Source organism: Gavia stellata, chromosome 29 (assembly GCF_030936135.1).
Source record: "Gavia stellata isolate bGavSte3 chromosome 29, bGavSte3.hap2, whole genome shotgun sequence".
In the NCBI taxonomy this organism is placed as follows: Eukaryota; Metazoa; Chordata; class Aves; order Gaviiformes; family Gaviidae; genus Gavia; species Gavia stellata.
Genome location: NC_082622.1, coordinates 6586971 through 6603709, shown reverse-complemented (window position 1 = coordinate 6603709; position 16739 = coordinate 6586971). Strand labels below are relative to the sequence as shown.

The 16739-nt window shown below is 41.8% G+C and overlaps 1 protein-coding gene across 4 annotated transcripts in view; it reads left to right on the top strand.

Moving 5' to 3' along the window:
* Positions 1-16739, top strand: part of PUM1 (pumilio RNA binding family member 1) — a 77161-nt gene that overhangs the window by 1218 nt on the left and 59204 nt on the right. For 3 of the 4 annotated variants that reach the window (XM_059830632.1, XM_059830633.1, XM_059830631.1), the window contains exon 2: positions 2983-3356. The exons of the other annotated variant lie outside the window; for it this stretch is intronic. In XM_059830632.1, the coding sequence (XP_059686615.1) occupies positions 2994-3356 (363 nt within the window). In that variant the 5' untranslated portion in view covers positions 2983-2993. The remainder of the gene's footprint in view (positions 1-2982; positions 3357-16739) is intronic. 4 annotated transcript variants of the gene reach the window in all.

Genomic DNA, 16739 nt, shown 5'->3' with positions numbered 1-16739 from the left:
TGTCTGTTATTTTTAGAGGAATACTGAATAAGAGCAAGGAAGCTCTGAATGCGTAGCTGTGCTCGGTGCGGATTAAAGCTGCCTTATTCAGCGTCGTCGCCGCTTAAGCTTAAAACTTGCTTGGAGATGTCTCTGAAGTTTTTGTTGCTTGTGGAACGTCCCATAATCTAAAGTATTTTGCTTGTAATGATAACACAGAGTGGTTTATTTACATGCTATGTTTTTATCAAGGGAAAAGGAAAATCATCCTCTTTGAGCGCATTGTAGCAGTGTAGAAGCCTTTGTTTGTAAATACATAACTCTTCCTAGCGAATGGTTTACCTAGGGAGAGTCGATTATATATTTTTCCAGGAATTCGGGAATGAAAAGGGTCCTAGTAGCCATTAGCAGCGGCGAATCTTGCAGCTGCTGGTTAGCTAATGAATGTGCGTTGTGTAGGTGACTTAACATATTTCTGATGCTCTGTGCGCTTTGAATGACAGGATTCAGCTGTCCGCTACATTTAACATGGCATTTCTATAAAAACACGTCTTGGAACTAAACTTGAACTACCCAGAATGCTCTCTTCCCCTTTGCTCCCTTTCAAAATGTCGCCTTTGCCAAGTTTTTCTCTCGTGTTTGGAGCTGCCTCGTCTGTATCAGACGAAAGAGGAAGCGTCTGGGAGCAGGAGGCACTTGTGCGGATCTTCATAGTACCTTAACTGAGATTTTCTAGAGTCGCAAACCCGCCACCCCCCCCCCCCCGCGATTTTTATAGTAACACAATTAAAGAGCAAATTAAACCAGAAATGAATTTGCACTGGTGAACAGCGGGATGTTGCAGCCCACTGCCTTTTGAGGGAGGAAAGTAACCTCGTGGCTGTGCTGACTTCCACTCACAACTTCCTGCCTTGTGGTATTTCCACTGGAAACAGGGGCTTGTCACCATATATCAATACTTGAAAGTTTTTGTGGATTCATAGTATCTTCCTGTATTCTTTTTTAAAGACTGCCCTGAGATAACTTGTAACCTCTTCTCATAGGGGCTGCTCAGATTTCATTGTCTGTGATTAATACACACCCCAGCTTGGTGATGGTGATATTTCTTATCAGTAATTACTTACTTATTTTTTCTTGTGTAGAGGAGCTTTATTGCTTCGTTTCATGTTACTGAAGGATTTTGATAATGATGCTTTATTAAAGGGTAGCATTGTATTCTTAACAATCAGTGAAGATTTGGTAATACCAGGCGTTGTCACAGTGTTTCATGAAGTAGCAGAGGAAGGTAGTGATTCCTAGACTTTTTGAAAGAGAGAGGAGTTAGTTCTGTTAAATGTTGCTGGTATTTAAGTTGTGAAGGTCTTTGAATGTATACAAAGCCTTGCAAAGTTGCTTGTTTATGTGGCCATGGAGGCGCTGTGTGTGTGTGTGTCAACAAATGCGTGTTGTAGGTGCAATAAAAAAACCTTACCACTTCAGTTCTTTGTAGTAATTGTCTTCTAAATATTAAGTGTTCTCAATTAGTGGAACAAACCTGACAAAGTTTGATCAAAGATAGGACTTGGATTTTTGGCGTCATCTTTCTCTCTCCACTGTTAGAAAATTGTTCTTGGAAGTTGCTTGTAGTAGTTGACTGTTGTTCAGAACTACTATGATGAGCAGAGAGGAAACAGAGCTGCCTTTCAGGCCGTCAGAGCTGCCGTCAGGATCAGGGCCAAGGTTTACAGCCACCAAGGTACAAGAGTAAAAGCATTCTCCTGCTGGTATGCAGCTGTGGTGGGAGTCCGTAAGGGCTGAACAACCCCCCCCCCCCGCCAGTTTCATCCTTATAACTCTCTGTGGTGTTTGTGGGGTTGCATTTAGGTAACTGAAGACATAAACTAGCAATCTTTTTTAAAAATAATAATAATTCTGACTATGCCATGCCTTTAAAAACAAATTCGATTTTGCCCTGTTGGCTGAGCATTACATAACAGGGTAAAACACTCTTCTGTTCACACATGTAATGTCTTTATTGCTCTCAGGATCAGCTGATAATACGGTCTTAAACAAAATAACAAACTTGTATGTTTTTGTGCTGCTGGGATGCTATCAAAATATTTGGGAGGATACTGAATTAGTGAGTTGCTGTCAGCCTAGTCTACCTGTTGTCCTGCACGCAAAAGATTTTGAGTGTACACAAAGCATTTGGGATATTTTCAGTGTTGGATAGTTTCTATGACTGGTCCAGCTTTCCCCTGGTGCTGTCGACAGCGGGGACCGGCACTGCTGGCTGCTTCGGCTCTGGAAGGTTCTGCCGCGATCCCGGGCACCGAGAGGCTAGCTGCTCTTTCTCCAGGGAATCTTGTACAAAACATGCTGGTGTGTTTTACCATCTCATGACCGAAGCCAGCTTCTGAGTTTGCAGGAAGAGTGCGCGTTTGTTTGGGACTTAATTAAGTGTATAAGCAGAAATCCAGTATTTTAAGTTTGCATTTGAAAAAAACCCCAAAACAACTGTTGCCTTGATGTTTTGCATGACTGAGTGAGCACATCGTGATACAGTGGGACTCGTGTATTGATTGAAGACGTGCCTTGTAATTTGTCAGGTGTAAACACGCACGGCAGGCACTGATGGTGTAATTTGCGTTCCACTGGCTTTCTTCGGGGGCTTTTTTCTAGCAGTCTTCTGTGGCAGCACTCCAGTTGGTGTTTTGTCCATCGCATAAATTGGCATTCTGATTTCAGTGTAATGGGCACCTTACGTGAATCTTGCATATGCTGATAACACTTTGCAGCACAAAATGTGGGATTTTTGGCTAGCATACATTTTTATGATATTTTAGTTGCTAGGTTAATGGACAAATAACTGTGTTAAAAGGAGTCAGATTTGGCATCGTGATGTTTCCCTGCCAGTTGCAAGATGGGTGTGTTATTTAACATGTAAAGCTGAAGCTGTAAGGATTTCATGTTTTCTTTTCCTTCTCTCTTTCTCGCCGTCTCTCCCTCCCCTCACCCCCGTAGGTGTTGGTGGAATGAGCGTTGCGTGTGTTTTGAAGAGAAAAGCAGTACTCTGGCAGGACTCGTTCAGCCCCCACCTGAAACAGCACGCTCAAGATACAGCTAATCCCAACATGCCTGTTGTATTGACATCTGGAACAGGGTCCCAGGCTCAGCAACAGCCAGCTGCAAATCAGGCGCTTGCAGCAGGGACACACTCCAGTCCTGTTCCTGGATCCATAGGAGTTGCAGGCCGCTCCCAGGACGACGCTATGGTGGATTACTTCTTCCAGAGGCAGCATGGTGAGCAGCTTGGGGGAGGAGGAAGTGGTGGAGGCGGCTATAATAACAGCAAACATCGCTGGCCTACTGGGGATAACATTCATGCAGAACATCAGGTAAAAAAAAAGTTCAATGTTTCCAAACTCAACACGTGAACGCTTATGATAGATGCTTTTAATGACACTTTTTAAAGCTTAAGCGGGTTATTGTGTGGTTGGAATGGCAACAGTCGTACTTTTTGTTTTCTCTTTTCAGGGTTGCAGTGCCTTGGTAGCTATAAGCTGAAACGTTTCTGCTCTTGAGGGTGTTGAAATCCCAGTCCACTCTCTGTGGCAGTCAAATGCATGTTTGCAAAATTTATCATTCCCTTTATTGATTTTTTTTTTTTTTTTTTTTGGCTGTGTGAACCAGCGTAGCAGTGACTGCTGCTGCTTTTCAAATCTGTTGCTGTAGTTAAATAATTCTTATGTAATGGTATTACAAAACTGCCAATGCATGTAGGTTGAGCTTTTACCATTCCCAATATTGAAAAACAGTGTTCTGGAAGTTGCTGGTAATGTATTTTCCAGGGTTTCTTTGCTTGTTTTGGGGCTTTGGGTTTGTGTTTTTCTGGTTGTAATTGGGAGGGGTGCTATTAATGTGTTTAGCTGAACAGAAAAGAGAACAGCCTGAAGAATGTAATGAAACAGTGCTCTTAGAAACACAGCTAACTTCTTACAGCGACTTAATGTTTTTAAAAGGGTAGGGGGCCAAAATGTGTCTCAGTAGTAGTGTTTACTAGAAGTCTTTTGAGTAGTTGCATTGTCAGATGTGCTGCGAGTGAAATGAGTGCATGACTCACGCTAGCTTTCTGTCTGTGACCTGTAAGTAACTCGTCAAAGAAGATGTGTTTCCTCTTCTAAGGGAGCAGAACTTAAGCGTAAGCACATTTTAAAAACGCATGATTCCCACAAACATTGTCAGAGGAGCAGACACAAAGCTTTCGCAACCTTTATGAATATCTTCTGCCTCTAGTTTTTCAAATAAAAGCGAACGAGCCCTTGCTCCTCTGCTGTGCCTCCCCAGGGGATGTGTTGCCATCCGGACCATTTAAAAGCAAACATTGCAGTGAATTTTGCAACCTCACTGAAGTCAGTGTGTACATCAACAAAGAAATAAACACAAGTGCCCTGTTAATTTGTTCTGAAAGAAAAATGACATAAAATACTGCAATATGAACTAAGCAACTAGAAGAATATTGTAGTTATTCCCTTATGTGGAAACATAGTATTTAGTTAAGTTATCACTTTAAAGGAAATAACTGCATTGAAATGAGATGTCATTTTTCTGTTAACTATTCAAGTTTCCAGTCACTAAATGTAAAACTTGTTTCAAGAGGTGTCAATGGAAGAGATCTTAATGCGCTTCAAGTTGTGTGAGAAACAGTAAGCAAAAATTTTTTCCTAAAAGTTGCAGCCTTTCAGTTTTTTCAAATAAAAGCTGTCATGCGGTCTGGTGTGGAAATATGTAGGCAGGAACTGCTATTGTTCAGACATTTTGTGGAAAGATGACTTCATAACTTAAAATGAACGTCATAAAATTCTTAATAATTTTTTTCCTGCAACTCGTACTTTCATCTTCCTTTCTCTGAAAATCCATAAAAGCAAAGACAATGAAATTCACTGGAGATTGAGGGGGTGGGGGACGGGACACCCAAATCCTGCAGTCATTAGAAATTGCACTGGTATTTGAATTTTTTTAGTGCATTCTTTAATAACCAGAAGAATTAAACATTCAGTTGAACAAAAGAATCCTACCTGTTACAGAGACTTGCCCTGATGTCAGTAGATGTGGTGTTCTTCCTCAGCTTGATTTTCTTCAGTAACTTCTTGAATGAAATGATACTAATAAATGTACCACTTAATGAAAGAAAAACTCATTAGCTTATACTAGTTTAAATGAACTTTTAAGAAATAACGCATGTATTCGTTGGAGGCAGAACACTTCCTAGAAGGTTGTATGGACAAAATATACCTGTGGGATTAAGCTCTCAAGGTTCTGTGTGATGCTTTCTCTGTTTTCCCCCATGTGTTCTGCGATCTGAAGCTCAAGAAATACCCACTATAATATAATTAATGTTGGAGCGTTACCTGTTCTACTTCCTGGTGGTTTTTACATTGGCTGTAATGTATTTGTCACATAGTCCCGATGTTTTGCACTCAGTATGCATCTTGAAACCGATCTTTGTGTTTAATTTCTTCAAAGTCAACTCTGCGATGGGGTAGTAATCCTTTTCTCGTGTGTGTTATTTGATACTGTATACTCCAGTGATTGCTGGGCAGTTTTATCTATGTGTTTATTGCTTCAGCCTTTCTTGAGTGCCTCTTTTTCCATGGTTCTCTGTTTGCCTTGGGGTTTTACTCATGGGAAGCAGAATGCAGGATATATATAATCCTAATACTGCCATTCCTTTTGACTTTTTGGCCACCTCTACATCTGCTTCTTAAATTATAAATTCCTTGGAGCAAGAACTAGTCTTATGCATGCAAAATGATTTAATTCAGTTTGGGCTTAGCTGAGGTAGAATTGAATTTGTCCTGCAAGAGTAGAAGTGGAAGGAAGTGCTGGGACATGCAGAGAGGTGGGGAATCATTATGGATGTCTGCTAAGTCTCAGTTTCTTATGGATACACTTATATTACTGTACTTTTGATTTTAGACTTTCAAAGATAATGCAGTGAGGGCCCTCGCCTGATTGCCTTGAAGACTGGTTAGGAAACTCAGTAGCTAAAAGATAATGATGGAAAGTCAGAAAAAATAATTATAGGGTAATATAGGTTAATGTCTGCCTAGAGCTTGGGAGGTCGTAATTAAAGGTAGGGGGATTTTCTTAAATTGTTGAATCCTAGTTTCTTCTTTGTTACGTGTGTAGACAGACATCTGTCTGTTGGTGATAGTACTCCAGTGATTTTTACCAAATGATAGCATTTCATCATGTGTTACTAAAGAGCGATGAGTGTTGTGAGTCAGAACTTGTTTACGGTATCCTTGCTTTTCATTTTTTTTATTGTGCTGGCTCTTCCTCCTTGTCATTTGTTCATACTTTGACTAGCAGCTCTGAGAATTGAGCTGTGAATGGCTATAGCAGGGATGACTTAAGAAAACGTTTCTCTGCTCCCAAAGAAGTAGATAGTGTCCTCTTGTTCCAAAGAGCAGGAAAATGCTGGTTCTTTTTGTATTTTACCTAGAAACTTTCTTTTCCCTTTGCATTTCTCCCTTCTCCTCCAGACGCAGGGGGGGGGGAGTTTTTATATAAAATTAAGCAATTAAAGATGCTACTGTCATTTTGCATATTTAGGTATCAAAGATACACCATCCACGCAAATAGCATATATTATAAATTCCTCTTTGTTCTTGCAGACACTGAAGTAATGGTGAAGTCGGACTTTTTTTTTTCTAGATTGAAATCTCTAAACTCCTAAGCAAGCTTCCAGCTGTCTGCAGCTACCAAACTTTACATGGAATTCACTTCCATCAGCCAGGTCTTGACTGCAAACCATAGTCTTCTCTTTTTATCCACAAAAAGCAGCAAGATGAGGTTGAGTGTCAATGCCCACCAGCAATTCTAAGATTCAAACTGAAGAGGCTTAGGCTGTTGTTCATCTACGATGCTTGATTACTCTTCAGGCTGTTTGGGCAGACAGTTACGCTAGCTGCACTGGCGTGTTTGTATGCTGTTTATCCTGAAAAAAAAAAAAGGTAGAGATCAGAACTTCACGCAGGTGAGTGAAGAGGTACAAGATGACTCCTGATGAGTAATGGCCTTGGTTGGATTTGTCTTGGATATGAAAGGTTACATATCTCATTACAAATCCAAGCAGCCATCTACTGCTCCTGAGGGGAATGAAAAGATGGTGGAGATACTCAGCTGGGACAAGTTATCAACCCTGAGCAGCTTTTTAGGAAAATTGGCTGGGTTTTCTTGGATGGGGTCTCTTGTGGCTTGTGCATGCATGTATGTTGTTGAACTGGAGTGAAGAGAGAATTTCTTTGGTGGTGGTCCCTTCTGAATTACAGTGAATGGATATACTTAGACTGTCTGAATTGCAGTTAGGGTAATATGGGAGTTGCTTAGTAGAAGCAAATCATTTTAGGCATTTGCTTTCTTTGAGAGCATGTTTAATTAATAATTTGAGACAATAGAACTCTGCAGGGATCATCTTGTTGAATGTGGGGAATTTTTCAGATATAGTTGGTGAAGAATAGTGAGACCAACAGGGCTGGGACTGGATTTTCATCCTCAGTTTTGCCTTTTGGCAATGTGACCGTGCAACTTCTTAACTGGGAACTTGAATTCAAGTGGAAGCAGAAGGTAATTCTCCTGGCAGTTGCCCTTCTAGAGCACAGCTACTCAAACTATGCTGCTTGCTGCTGTGAAAATGTCTGGATTTGATGTTGTCTGACAATGTTTGGTGCCTGTTGGCAGGCACCATGACCAGAGTTTACCTTAAAGTCGTGGCAAGGTCCTCAAAAAAAGATCCTGGAAGCTAAGGAAACAGAAGCCCTAGTATTTGTTCTTCCAAAGTGAAATCCCATTTAAGTGACAGTTAACTCTTCAGGACAGAGATTTCCTCATCTGCCTGTGGAAAGCACCTAGCGTATGAGGGACGCTGTGGTCCAAATAATCTGGCTTGTCTGTGCTGGAGTTGAAGGCACGGAGCGAGTCCGTAATCATGTACATGATGTGATAGAACGTGTGCCTCTGTTCTTGAGGATTGCTTTCTGATGTATATTTCATTAGATCTGTTGAATTTTCATGGGTACTTCCATGTATCCCAGTGAACTGGTTAGGGCTTTTCTTATGTTGACGCTGAAATGGCTGTGCTAACTTGATACCCAGATAATTTAGAACATAATACCTTGCTGAAATGAAATGTCTAGTTTGGCTGATTTGTTTCGCAGAGATTTCTCTATAGTGAAAGGTTATCTTGGGGGAGGGGAATGGGAACGTTTGGTTTAGTTTTCTGCTTTACATTGCCCCTTGAAAATTCCTCCTGAGACAGAAGGAGCATGAGTAGATGGGCTAAGTTGGATATTTAAGGTTGGGTATTGGAAAATCCTCTTGTATAGGGGGTGGGGGGGAAAAACACTCTGAAATCCTGAGGAAGACAGTTTAAGGGTCTGCTTCCTCTGAATTTGTAGGTTTTACTGTCCCTGACAGGCAGCTGCAAGATACCTGGCTTTAGTTGGGATTGCACAAGCGACCCAATGTGCTGGCTTTGGGATTTCTCTGTGGTATATCATCTTTGTAGTCTGCTTCCTTGCTGTGGTGCTTGCTCAGGAAGAGCAAAGATATTTTCACACTATTGAATTTGCAAATATCAATGCTTCAAGAAGACTTCATGTATTACAGTTAATACATTGCGCACAAGTGTGTTTTGAATAGAGTTTTATTAGAGCATAGCTACTGCTTGTTTTCTTCCTCCCTGCTCTCCAACTTTGCTTTCCCCTTACCAGCCCTTTTGTGGTTTCTGAGTTGGTGTGACCTATCTGTGCTTCTGCAGAATGGGTTGTGATACTCGTAGCATTTTTGTAAATGGGTGGAACTTTACGTAAGATGCAAGGCATATTATCCATCCACAGTGGCCTCTTCCTTGCAAACTGGCACAATTAATTTTGACTGCTGATCAGAAATGTCGTTAACAAAGAGCTGTTCCAGAGCATGGAAGCTAGTGTTGCCTGTGTCTGAAAACTTGCTTATAGGTGTATGCTGAGGCAATTTTAAAGCTGTCTTCTCTGAATGATGATCTTGCGGGTCTGCGATGAACAAACTTGCCTTTGTGTGCGGATATCATGTGATGCTGCGCTCCCTCCCGTCAAGCGATCTGCTCTCAGATATCGTGTTGCTCCTCTTCCTTTGTTAAGGGTAACTTTTGTTCTAGGGCAGTTGTTTTTACTGGGAGCATCTGGCTGTGTTACTTGCCCTGTACAGAAGCTGTGCTTCAGACCTTGATGCTGCGCTGGAGTGAAACTCGGCTGTTACTAAACCCTCAAATTAGCCCTTCGCCCTGCTGCCAACAGTCGGTGTGGCATGGGGCCACTTGCATCTGTTTCTGACAGAAGAACTGAGCTTGGCATGGGAGTGAGACATTGCTGCGTCCCTTCTTTACACCTTTTTCCCTCTGAATTTAAGCCTTGGAAGGTCAGAGTGGGGGTGGGAGTGAAAGGAAAAGCCCTCCCAGGGGCCAAATGAGCCAGATCTGAGTGTAGCCCTGAGTGCTTGCACAAAAACATTGATCCAGACACGCACCTGGGAAGCAGAAGACGGTTTTCCCAAGGTATTGCCAGCTCCAGTGGGGCAAAATTAAGGTTGCTTCTTCTGTAATCCAACATTTTGGAATTTTGCACCCCAGCAATATGTGCCCGAGACATTGCAGGGTAACCACGTTAATGAAGCGCTTCCCTTGGTGAATAAAATCTGAGGAAAAACATAATTAGCTAACTAAGCCGAGCCATTCTGAAAGGCTGCCTTTCTTGCATTTATTTCTGTACCCTGAATCATTAATCATCTTGGCTAAACGCCATGTAAAGCATTAGCCAATCTGCAATTTCAATAGCTTTTTGCTTCAAATGCTAATGGTAGTAGCAATTCTAATGATGAATCCTTTACTACAAAAATAGTAGTTAAACCACCTAATCCTGTCTAATACTTATGACTTCACATTCTTTCTTTACTGACTATTGTTACAGGAGAGGACTAAAAATAGTGCTGTAATCAGTTGATGGAACAACATATTTTAACCCTGGATCTAGTTCTTAGTGGCAAGCCTGTTGTTGACAGTATGTGGTGCTTTTCTTATTGTTGGCTGGTAAATACTTTTTTTCCTCTCCTAGATACTATGTGTGTGTGTGTGTGTATGCATGCAGGGTAGATATTTTTTAAATAACGTGTTACGTGAGCTGTTCAAACAAGACAAACGCAGGCCGTCTCTCACAGCTGAGTAGGAGGCATTTGTTTCCATCTGAAATTTGTAAACCTTTGGTTAATTTAAAAAGCTTTAACAACTTCTGAGTATATAAATCAAGTGCTACAAAGTATTTAGGCTGTTCAACCAGACGTTTTTTTTTTTTTCTCCTCTCCATTCTAAGGATGTTTTATTCAGTCAACTACCTGAATGTTTTTGATATTTCTTGTTCTTACTGCCTCAATCTCAGCGTTCTTGTAGTAATGCTGACCTTTATTTTGAGTAATGTTTTACTAGAAAATAAAGAGGTTTTGGGTTTTTGTATTATAAATTGAACGAGACTTAAACTGTGGAGGCTTAATGGATGGAAACTTTACATGACACTTGCCTTTTCACACTTGCAGAGTGCACATGAGTTAAAAATAAATAAATATCCAAGTAGTAATCACACTTTTGAGGTGTTCCGGGTAAGCACCCAGAATGTACCTGTGCAAACGGGGAGAACTTGGAATCTTTCACCTCTTGTCTTCTCACATACAAATGCTGTTCATCTTAGGAGCTGAGAAATCGTAACGTTTTGATCTATCCTGACAAGTCTAACAGCAACACGATTTCTCGCATTACTCTGTAGGAATAGAAAAGCAAACCAAGTGGTCTCATAGCAAGGTGGTCCCATCAAGCTTGTGCAGAGCTTAAATTGTCGGAGGGCTCCCTCCAGGCTTGCCGGGAGCAGAGCCAGCATCAACAAAGGCTGAGGAATGAGCCCTTCCCGTCGATTTGTGGTCCCAGCGCCCAGGATGGCAGATAAGTTTAGGGTGCTTCGCCCAGAATTCCTTATGGTAGTATCTGTGGGATACCCTGGAGTTCATTTTCTTGGCTGGCAGGACTGAAGGCTGCAGTCGGCCCTGTAATTTACTGTAGATCAAAGAAATTTTGAAAGCAGCCATTTACATGTTCCAGCTTCATGAAATCCTGTCGTTGCAGTGCCTGTCCTACCTCGGTTTTAACAGATGCTGTCCTGGGGGTTTTGCCTCCTGGTCAGAAGTAGAATTTGGGGAGAGGGGTAGTGGGAGAATAAATGCTGTAATCTAAGGGAGGGACAGCTGGGGGCTGGATAGATCCTGGCACAAGAAAGTGCTGGGGAGGAGAAAGGCAGCCTTTGAAATGGGGCCACATGGGGAGCGGCGTTAGGGAAAGGGGAGACAGAGAAACTGGAGAGCTGAGGCTTACAGAAGCAGCCTTCTAGTTTGCTTTGGTTACCCTATTTAACATAATTGGCTTAATAGAAATAGATAGTTTAAACCCTCTTCAATCGCTGTTACCGCTAATAAATGCAGATATTTGATCTGTTTAATGTTGTCCAACATCAAAAAATAAAATAAAATCATAAACCCTCAGGCTTCATGGGGCACTTCTAGAGACAATTTTTTTAGATCATCAGCTAGAATATTTCTCAGCTGGTTATTTCTCAGCTTCTTTTTCTCCAAAGGACTTTCTAGTTTGTTTGCTTGTTTTTTCTCCCATAAGTTTTGGGTTTTTTTTTTTTTTTTCTTTGTTTAATTCCACCTGTCCTTACTGGGAAACATCACTTGCATACGGAGGAAGAAAAAATCCCTTGTGATGAAGAGTGAAATTTAGCCTTTGATAGTTTTGCTGTGTGTCTGTCTAGGTGAATATAAATGCTACATAAATGAGTATTCCTTAATATATACGGCTAGTGTACAATCCCCTGAGATACCTGCAGACCATGAAATGGGATACAGTATTACACTTTGATTTTATGTGTAAAGGTCATATTAGCAACCATATTTGCTTAATATAAGGTGCACAACACTGATTGTTGACATTAATATTTACTTAAAATTACAATTCAGCTACTTTGCTGGTACCTCTCAGTTTGGGAAAAACCCCTTGGATTGTTCTAGAATAAAAAATATGGTGCTGGAAATCCAAAAGGTAAATATACTGTTGCTCTCATGTTAATTTGTTAGGTCCTTCAAATCCCTGTTTAGTAATCGTAAGGACAGTCTGGGGCTCCGGTTCCTGTTAATTTAACTGACTGCAGAATTCCTTTTGACAAGTGCCATTTAGCCCTGTGGGCCTTGTTGTTTGCTAGGTTAAAATTAACCGGAGTTTCCAGTACCAGCAGTGCAGTGTGTCCTATCAGGTGATTGGGTTTATTGCTTCTTTCTGTGGGCACACTGGTGTGTTTGCAGGTTTCCCTGCTCATCCTCTGCTGCCTTGCAGCTTTTTAGCCCCGGGGACGTCAGACCCTGTTTTGGGATGGCTTGTTACAGGCGTAACAGGAGAGGTTTAGTCCTGGTCTCTCTCTGTAAGTTGTTCCCTCCACTCTCGCCCTCTCTTGTGGGTGATTCAGTCCCTTGGGACTTTGGTGATGCCTGGGATGATTGCCTGAGTCTGCTTTGCTCTTCAATAAGAAAAAAACCTGCGAAACTTCTGAATACTGGCTATGTCTGTGACAGAGTATGTTTGGGAGGGGGGTGGGGTGGCGGGGTGGCTTAGAGGCAGGGAAAAGTGTCTTGCCTGGGTTTGTGGTGTGGTAGGTGAGCAGCAGGTCCAGCACCAAATGGTACCAGCACATAGGGCATCTTTATCTGCTGGAACATTGCTTTCGCTTTTTCTGGTATGGCTGTATAAATTCAAAAGTGTTCCAGATACGGACAAGGATGAGTGTCAGTATAGCTTTGGGACCAGGAAAGCATTTGCTTCTGAGTTGCTGTCATTGAATTTTGCAATGGTGAGGCCCTCTAATCTTAAAAAAAAAGTGTAATTGTCCTGTGTGAGATGGCTACCTGATATAAATTAGCTGTGTGCTGCTTGAGGGGTTGGAAAATCCACAGTGAATACGTTCAATGCAGAGCTGCCGAGAAGCTCTTCTGCTGCGTGGGAGGTTTGAGTTTTGAAAGTGGCCACTGACCTAGAGAGAAATTGTTTTGCGATGTTGCAATCTGCAGTAGGTGAGAGCAGAAAGTATTCTGTGTTTTGTCTTGTCCTCTCTAAAAGAGGCGGTGGGTATCTGCTATTGAAACTTGGAAAGGCCTCTGCGGCCTCAGCATGTCTGAGGCCAAGGGTTTTTATTCAGGAGACTGAAAATAAGATTTGGAGGTCTGACCTAGAGTGACTGTGTAATGAGTAATACAGCTGTCTCTCGCTTTATCGCGTGTTTTTCAGAGCAAAGGTGAAAATTGGTTAAGAGGGCTTTTGAGAGACTGAATTGACTTCAGCCTTGGCGAAGCGAAGCAGTCCGGTGGGTTTACTCCAGTTTCTCGGTATGGCTTGTAGTTAGTGCGCTGGGCGAATCCGCTCCGGGGTACGCGCTTCCACCGTGCCGGCAGGAAATTATTTATGAGTCAGTGAAGTGGCTATAAGCTGGAGTGTGTTACAGTGACATACATTCATATATTAGCGTGCATGGAAATCACTCTTCTTGAATGAGATTCTCATTAATTTCGGTGAGATTTGCATAATTCCTGAGTGCATACACAGCATTTAACGTGAAGGGGAGGAATGTTCTTGTGCAATGAAATTGCTTTATAACTCTTCAGTAGCAGTGTTACTAATGTACAGAGCCTTAATTTTGTTAAGTAGGCTTCAAAAGCAAGCTTGCTGGTTTTCTGCGTTATCAGAAAGGAGGAGTACTCTTGACAAGAAGGTAGGGAGGTCTGTTCTGGGCAGTTGGCGAGGATGTGCACTTTGCGTTTTGCTTTGCAGAAGCGGCGTGCCTGGAAGAGGCTGAAATTGGGGCGCAACTGAGGGGTGCGGCTGGCTGAGAGCAGGAGTCAGGTTTTGTTGGATCACTTATGAAGCAATTGGGACTAAAGCTGACCTCTCTTTGTGTGATTCCTGATGTTTCTCGATCACCTCTTCTTCCAAGGAACCAGGTTGTCACGTCGCATCCACATGTCAGGGCATCGCTTCCTTGTGCAGCCAATTTATCTTGGCGTTGTCTTCTGGATTTCCTTGAAAACTCTGGTTCAGTGGTGAACCAGGTTTTATGGTAATCAAATTTCATTGACATTAGTGCTCATCTGTGAAGAAGTTCTTTCTCTGTGGACCTCCTTGTTTCTAGTGTTTACACCGTTGTGACTCCGCTCTGCATGTCTGTGTTCATTCTAGGCCAGTGATAGTTAACAGGAATAGATTCCCAATGAGGTGGAAGATCATCTATATTGTTTAATTACCATTTCAGAGTATCACCTGCCTTTCGGAACACTAAGGTGTAGGAAGTCATGACTGGCTTCATGTTCTGCTGTTTCAGAAGCTCTTTTTTCTTCTTTCAAAGGGAAATGAAGGAGTCCTGTGATACTTGTGCATACCATGTAAGAAAGTGAGGTGAAGAGGTGTTGTTATTTAATATTATAGAAGTGGGGAAATGAGAAGAGGACCTTTTGGGTACAGTCTTTGAAAATTGAATAATAAGCTAGCCCGTATTACAAACAAATAGATACAATGATCAGTGGAGATAAAGGAACTATGTGACTGACAGGGCCTCAAAATTGGTGATTATATACAGTTTGAGCATACAGTGCCTGAAAGTCAGGCACGAAGACCTGATTTAGAAAACGTTTTTATCCATAATTGTTAGGATTAATGAAAGAGACATGATTAGGGGTGTGACTTAAATATCTGTAAGGAATAATTTCTCCCATTACCTGACCTCTGATGGCAGATAGGGAAGCCAATATTATGTTTTTTCTGCTTTTGATAGTGACTGGGAAAAGTATGTTTGGGAAGGAGATGGAGGCAGCCTGTTTCTACTGTGTATCATTTAACAGGGGAGGCTAGGATGGCAATTTGCAATCTAAGATGTGTTTGAAGGACAGCTTCCTTCAGACCCTGAAGAGAGAAGTGAAAATGATAGCGCTCCGTTAGGTGTGCCGTTAAAGCAACCAGGTATGAAACAGCTGGAGTGCCCTTTGCTTTCATGTTTATCCTGCTTTTTGCCTTCTATTACTCTTCTTATCTTGGTCTCTGTATCACCTCCGTAGTAATCAACTATCATGGCATTGTTTGAAGACAGGCATGCTTTTCCATGTTGGAAACAGACAAGTGGTCAACACTGAGGAGAGTTATCTATGCTTACTGGACTGTAGCTCTTAGAGAAGGAGGAATTGCTAAACTGTTGTGGTTTCAGGTGGAGAATCATGAACTTGCATTGAAGGCTTTGACCGTGTTGGAGATGATGTTGTCAATAGTTACACAAGCTCTAGTTTCTCCACCAAGAATTCAGGCCAGCATGGGAGCACGGCTTCACATGTGGATGTAAATCACGTATTTGTGCTGCTGTTGTAATGGGTTTAACAAGATGATAACACATTTTTCTACTCAAGACAAACACTTGAACAAAACATCTGTGAAAATGTTCTTGCATCTAATGTGAACAAATAAAATATATGATTCTAGCATTTTTAAAAATCTTTGGTGGAGTAAGGATGGCCATGTAACATGCCGAAGTACCGTAAAGAAGGATGAGAGAGGGGCTGAGAAGTAGAGTTCATTCTTGTTTAGAAACTGCCTGCATGTTCTGCAGGGGGCTTTCACCAGGGATGTTAGCGCAACTGAAGCTGCGAGGGGAGCTCAGCTTGGCAGCGGGGAGCAAAACAAAATACAAATGTCTCTTGATATCCTTTTGATTTATGCTGGGAATGTAATAATTATCTCTCTTGCAGCTTTGTTTTGAGGTTCCCATAGCACAACATCCACCTTTGGGAGTTTATTTGTTTTGGCGAAGTTGGGGGACACACACTAAGCAGCCTCTGTTTCTCCACTAGCACTTTCCACAGCACGGCAAGTCCTGGATCAGTGCCATTGCGGCTGCATCTGTGGTTTGCTGGGACATTGCTTTAGCAGTGAGAGTAACGAACATCACCTACTGAATCTCTTTGTATAGCTCCTCTATTCCTCAGATGTCTCATTGAAATAATAATTTGCTACTGTTCAGCTTTTGTGGCTTAGCATGTCTGGGGGTTGCAGCACTTTCCATGAGTTCAGCTTGAAGTGCTTCATGGAAGAATTCGGTCTTACTAACTTCTGTCTCACATGAGGCAACCGAGATATCTTTGCTGGCAGATCAGCGATGGAATTGACAGTAAACGAAAGTCTTTCTTTGGTGTTGCCCGGTGCTGGAGTTTCTTGAAGGTGGAGTCGGGTTTTTACTCTGTGTGTTTGTGGTTGATGTGATAAGTGTTACCACAGAAGGTGGCAAGACTGAGGCATAACTGAAAATAACTTTGAACTGAGATACAGTAATAAGAGGATACCTTCTTTTTAAACTGTGATTCCGAGTGACTGGCCATTGAGGATTTGCGAATTACATAAATATGTATTAGATGATTTAACAATATGTTATTAATCTCTTGCAAAGTAGTATTGTCACAGAATAGTAGAAGAATTTAGACTGGAGGGGACTTTTGGAGGTTATCTGTGGATATCTACATGTCATATTCTTGGATGAGGTCTATTGAATCTTGCCTTAAAATAGAAATAAAGAGTAATCACAACAAAGTCTTGACTTGGTTCTGCTGGAAATAATGGC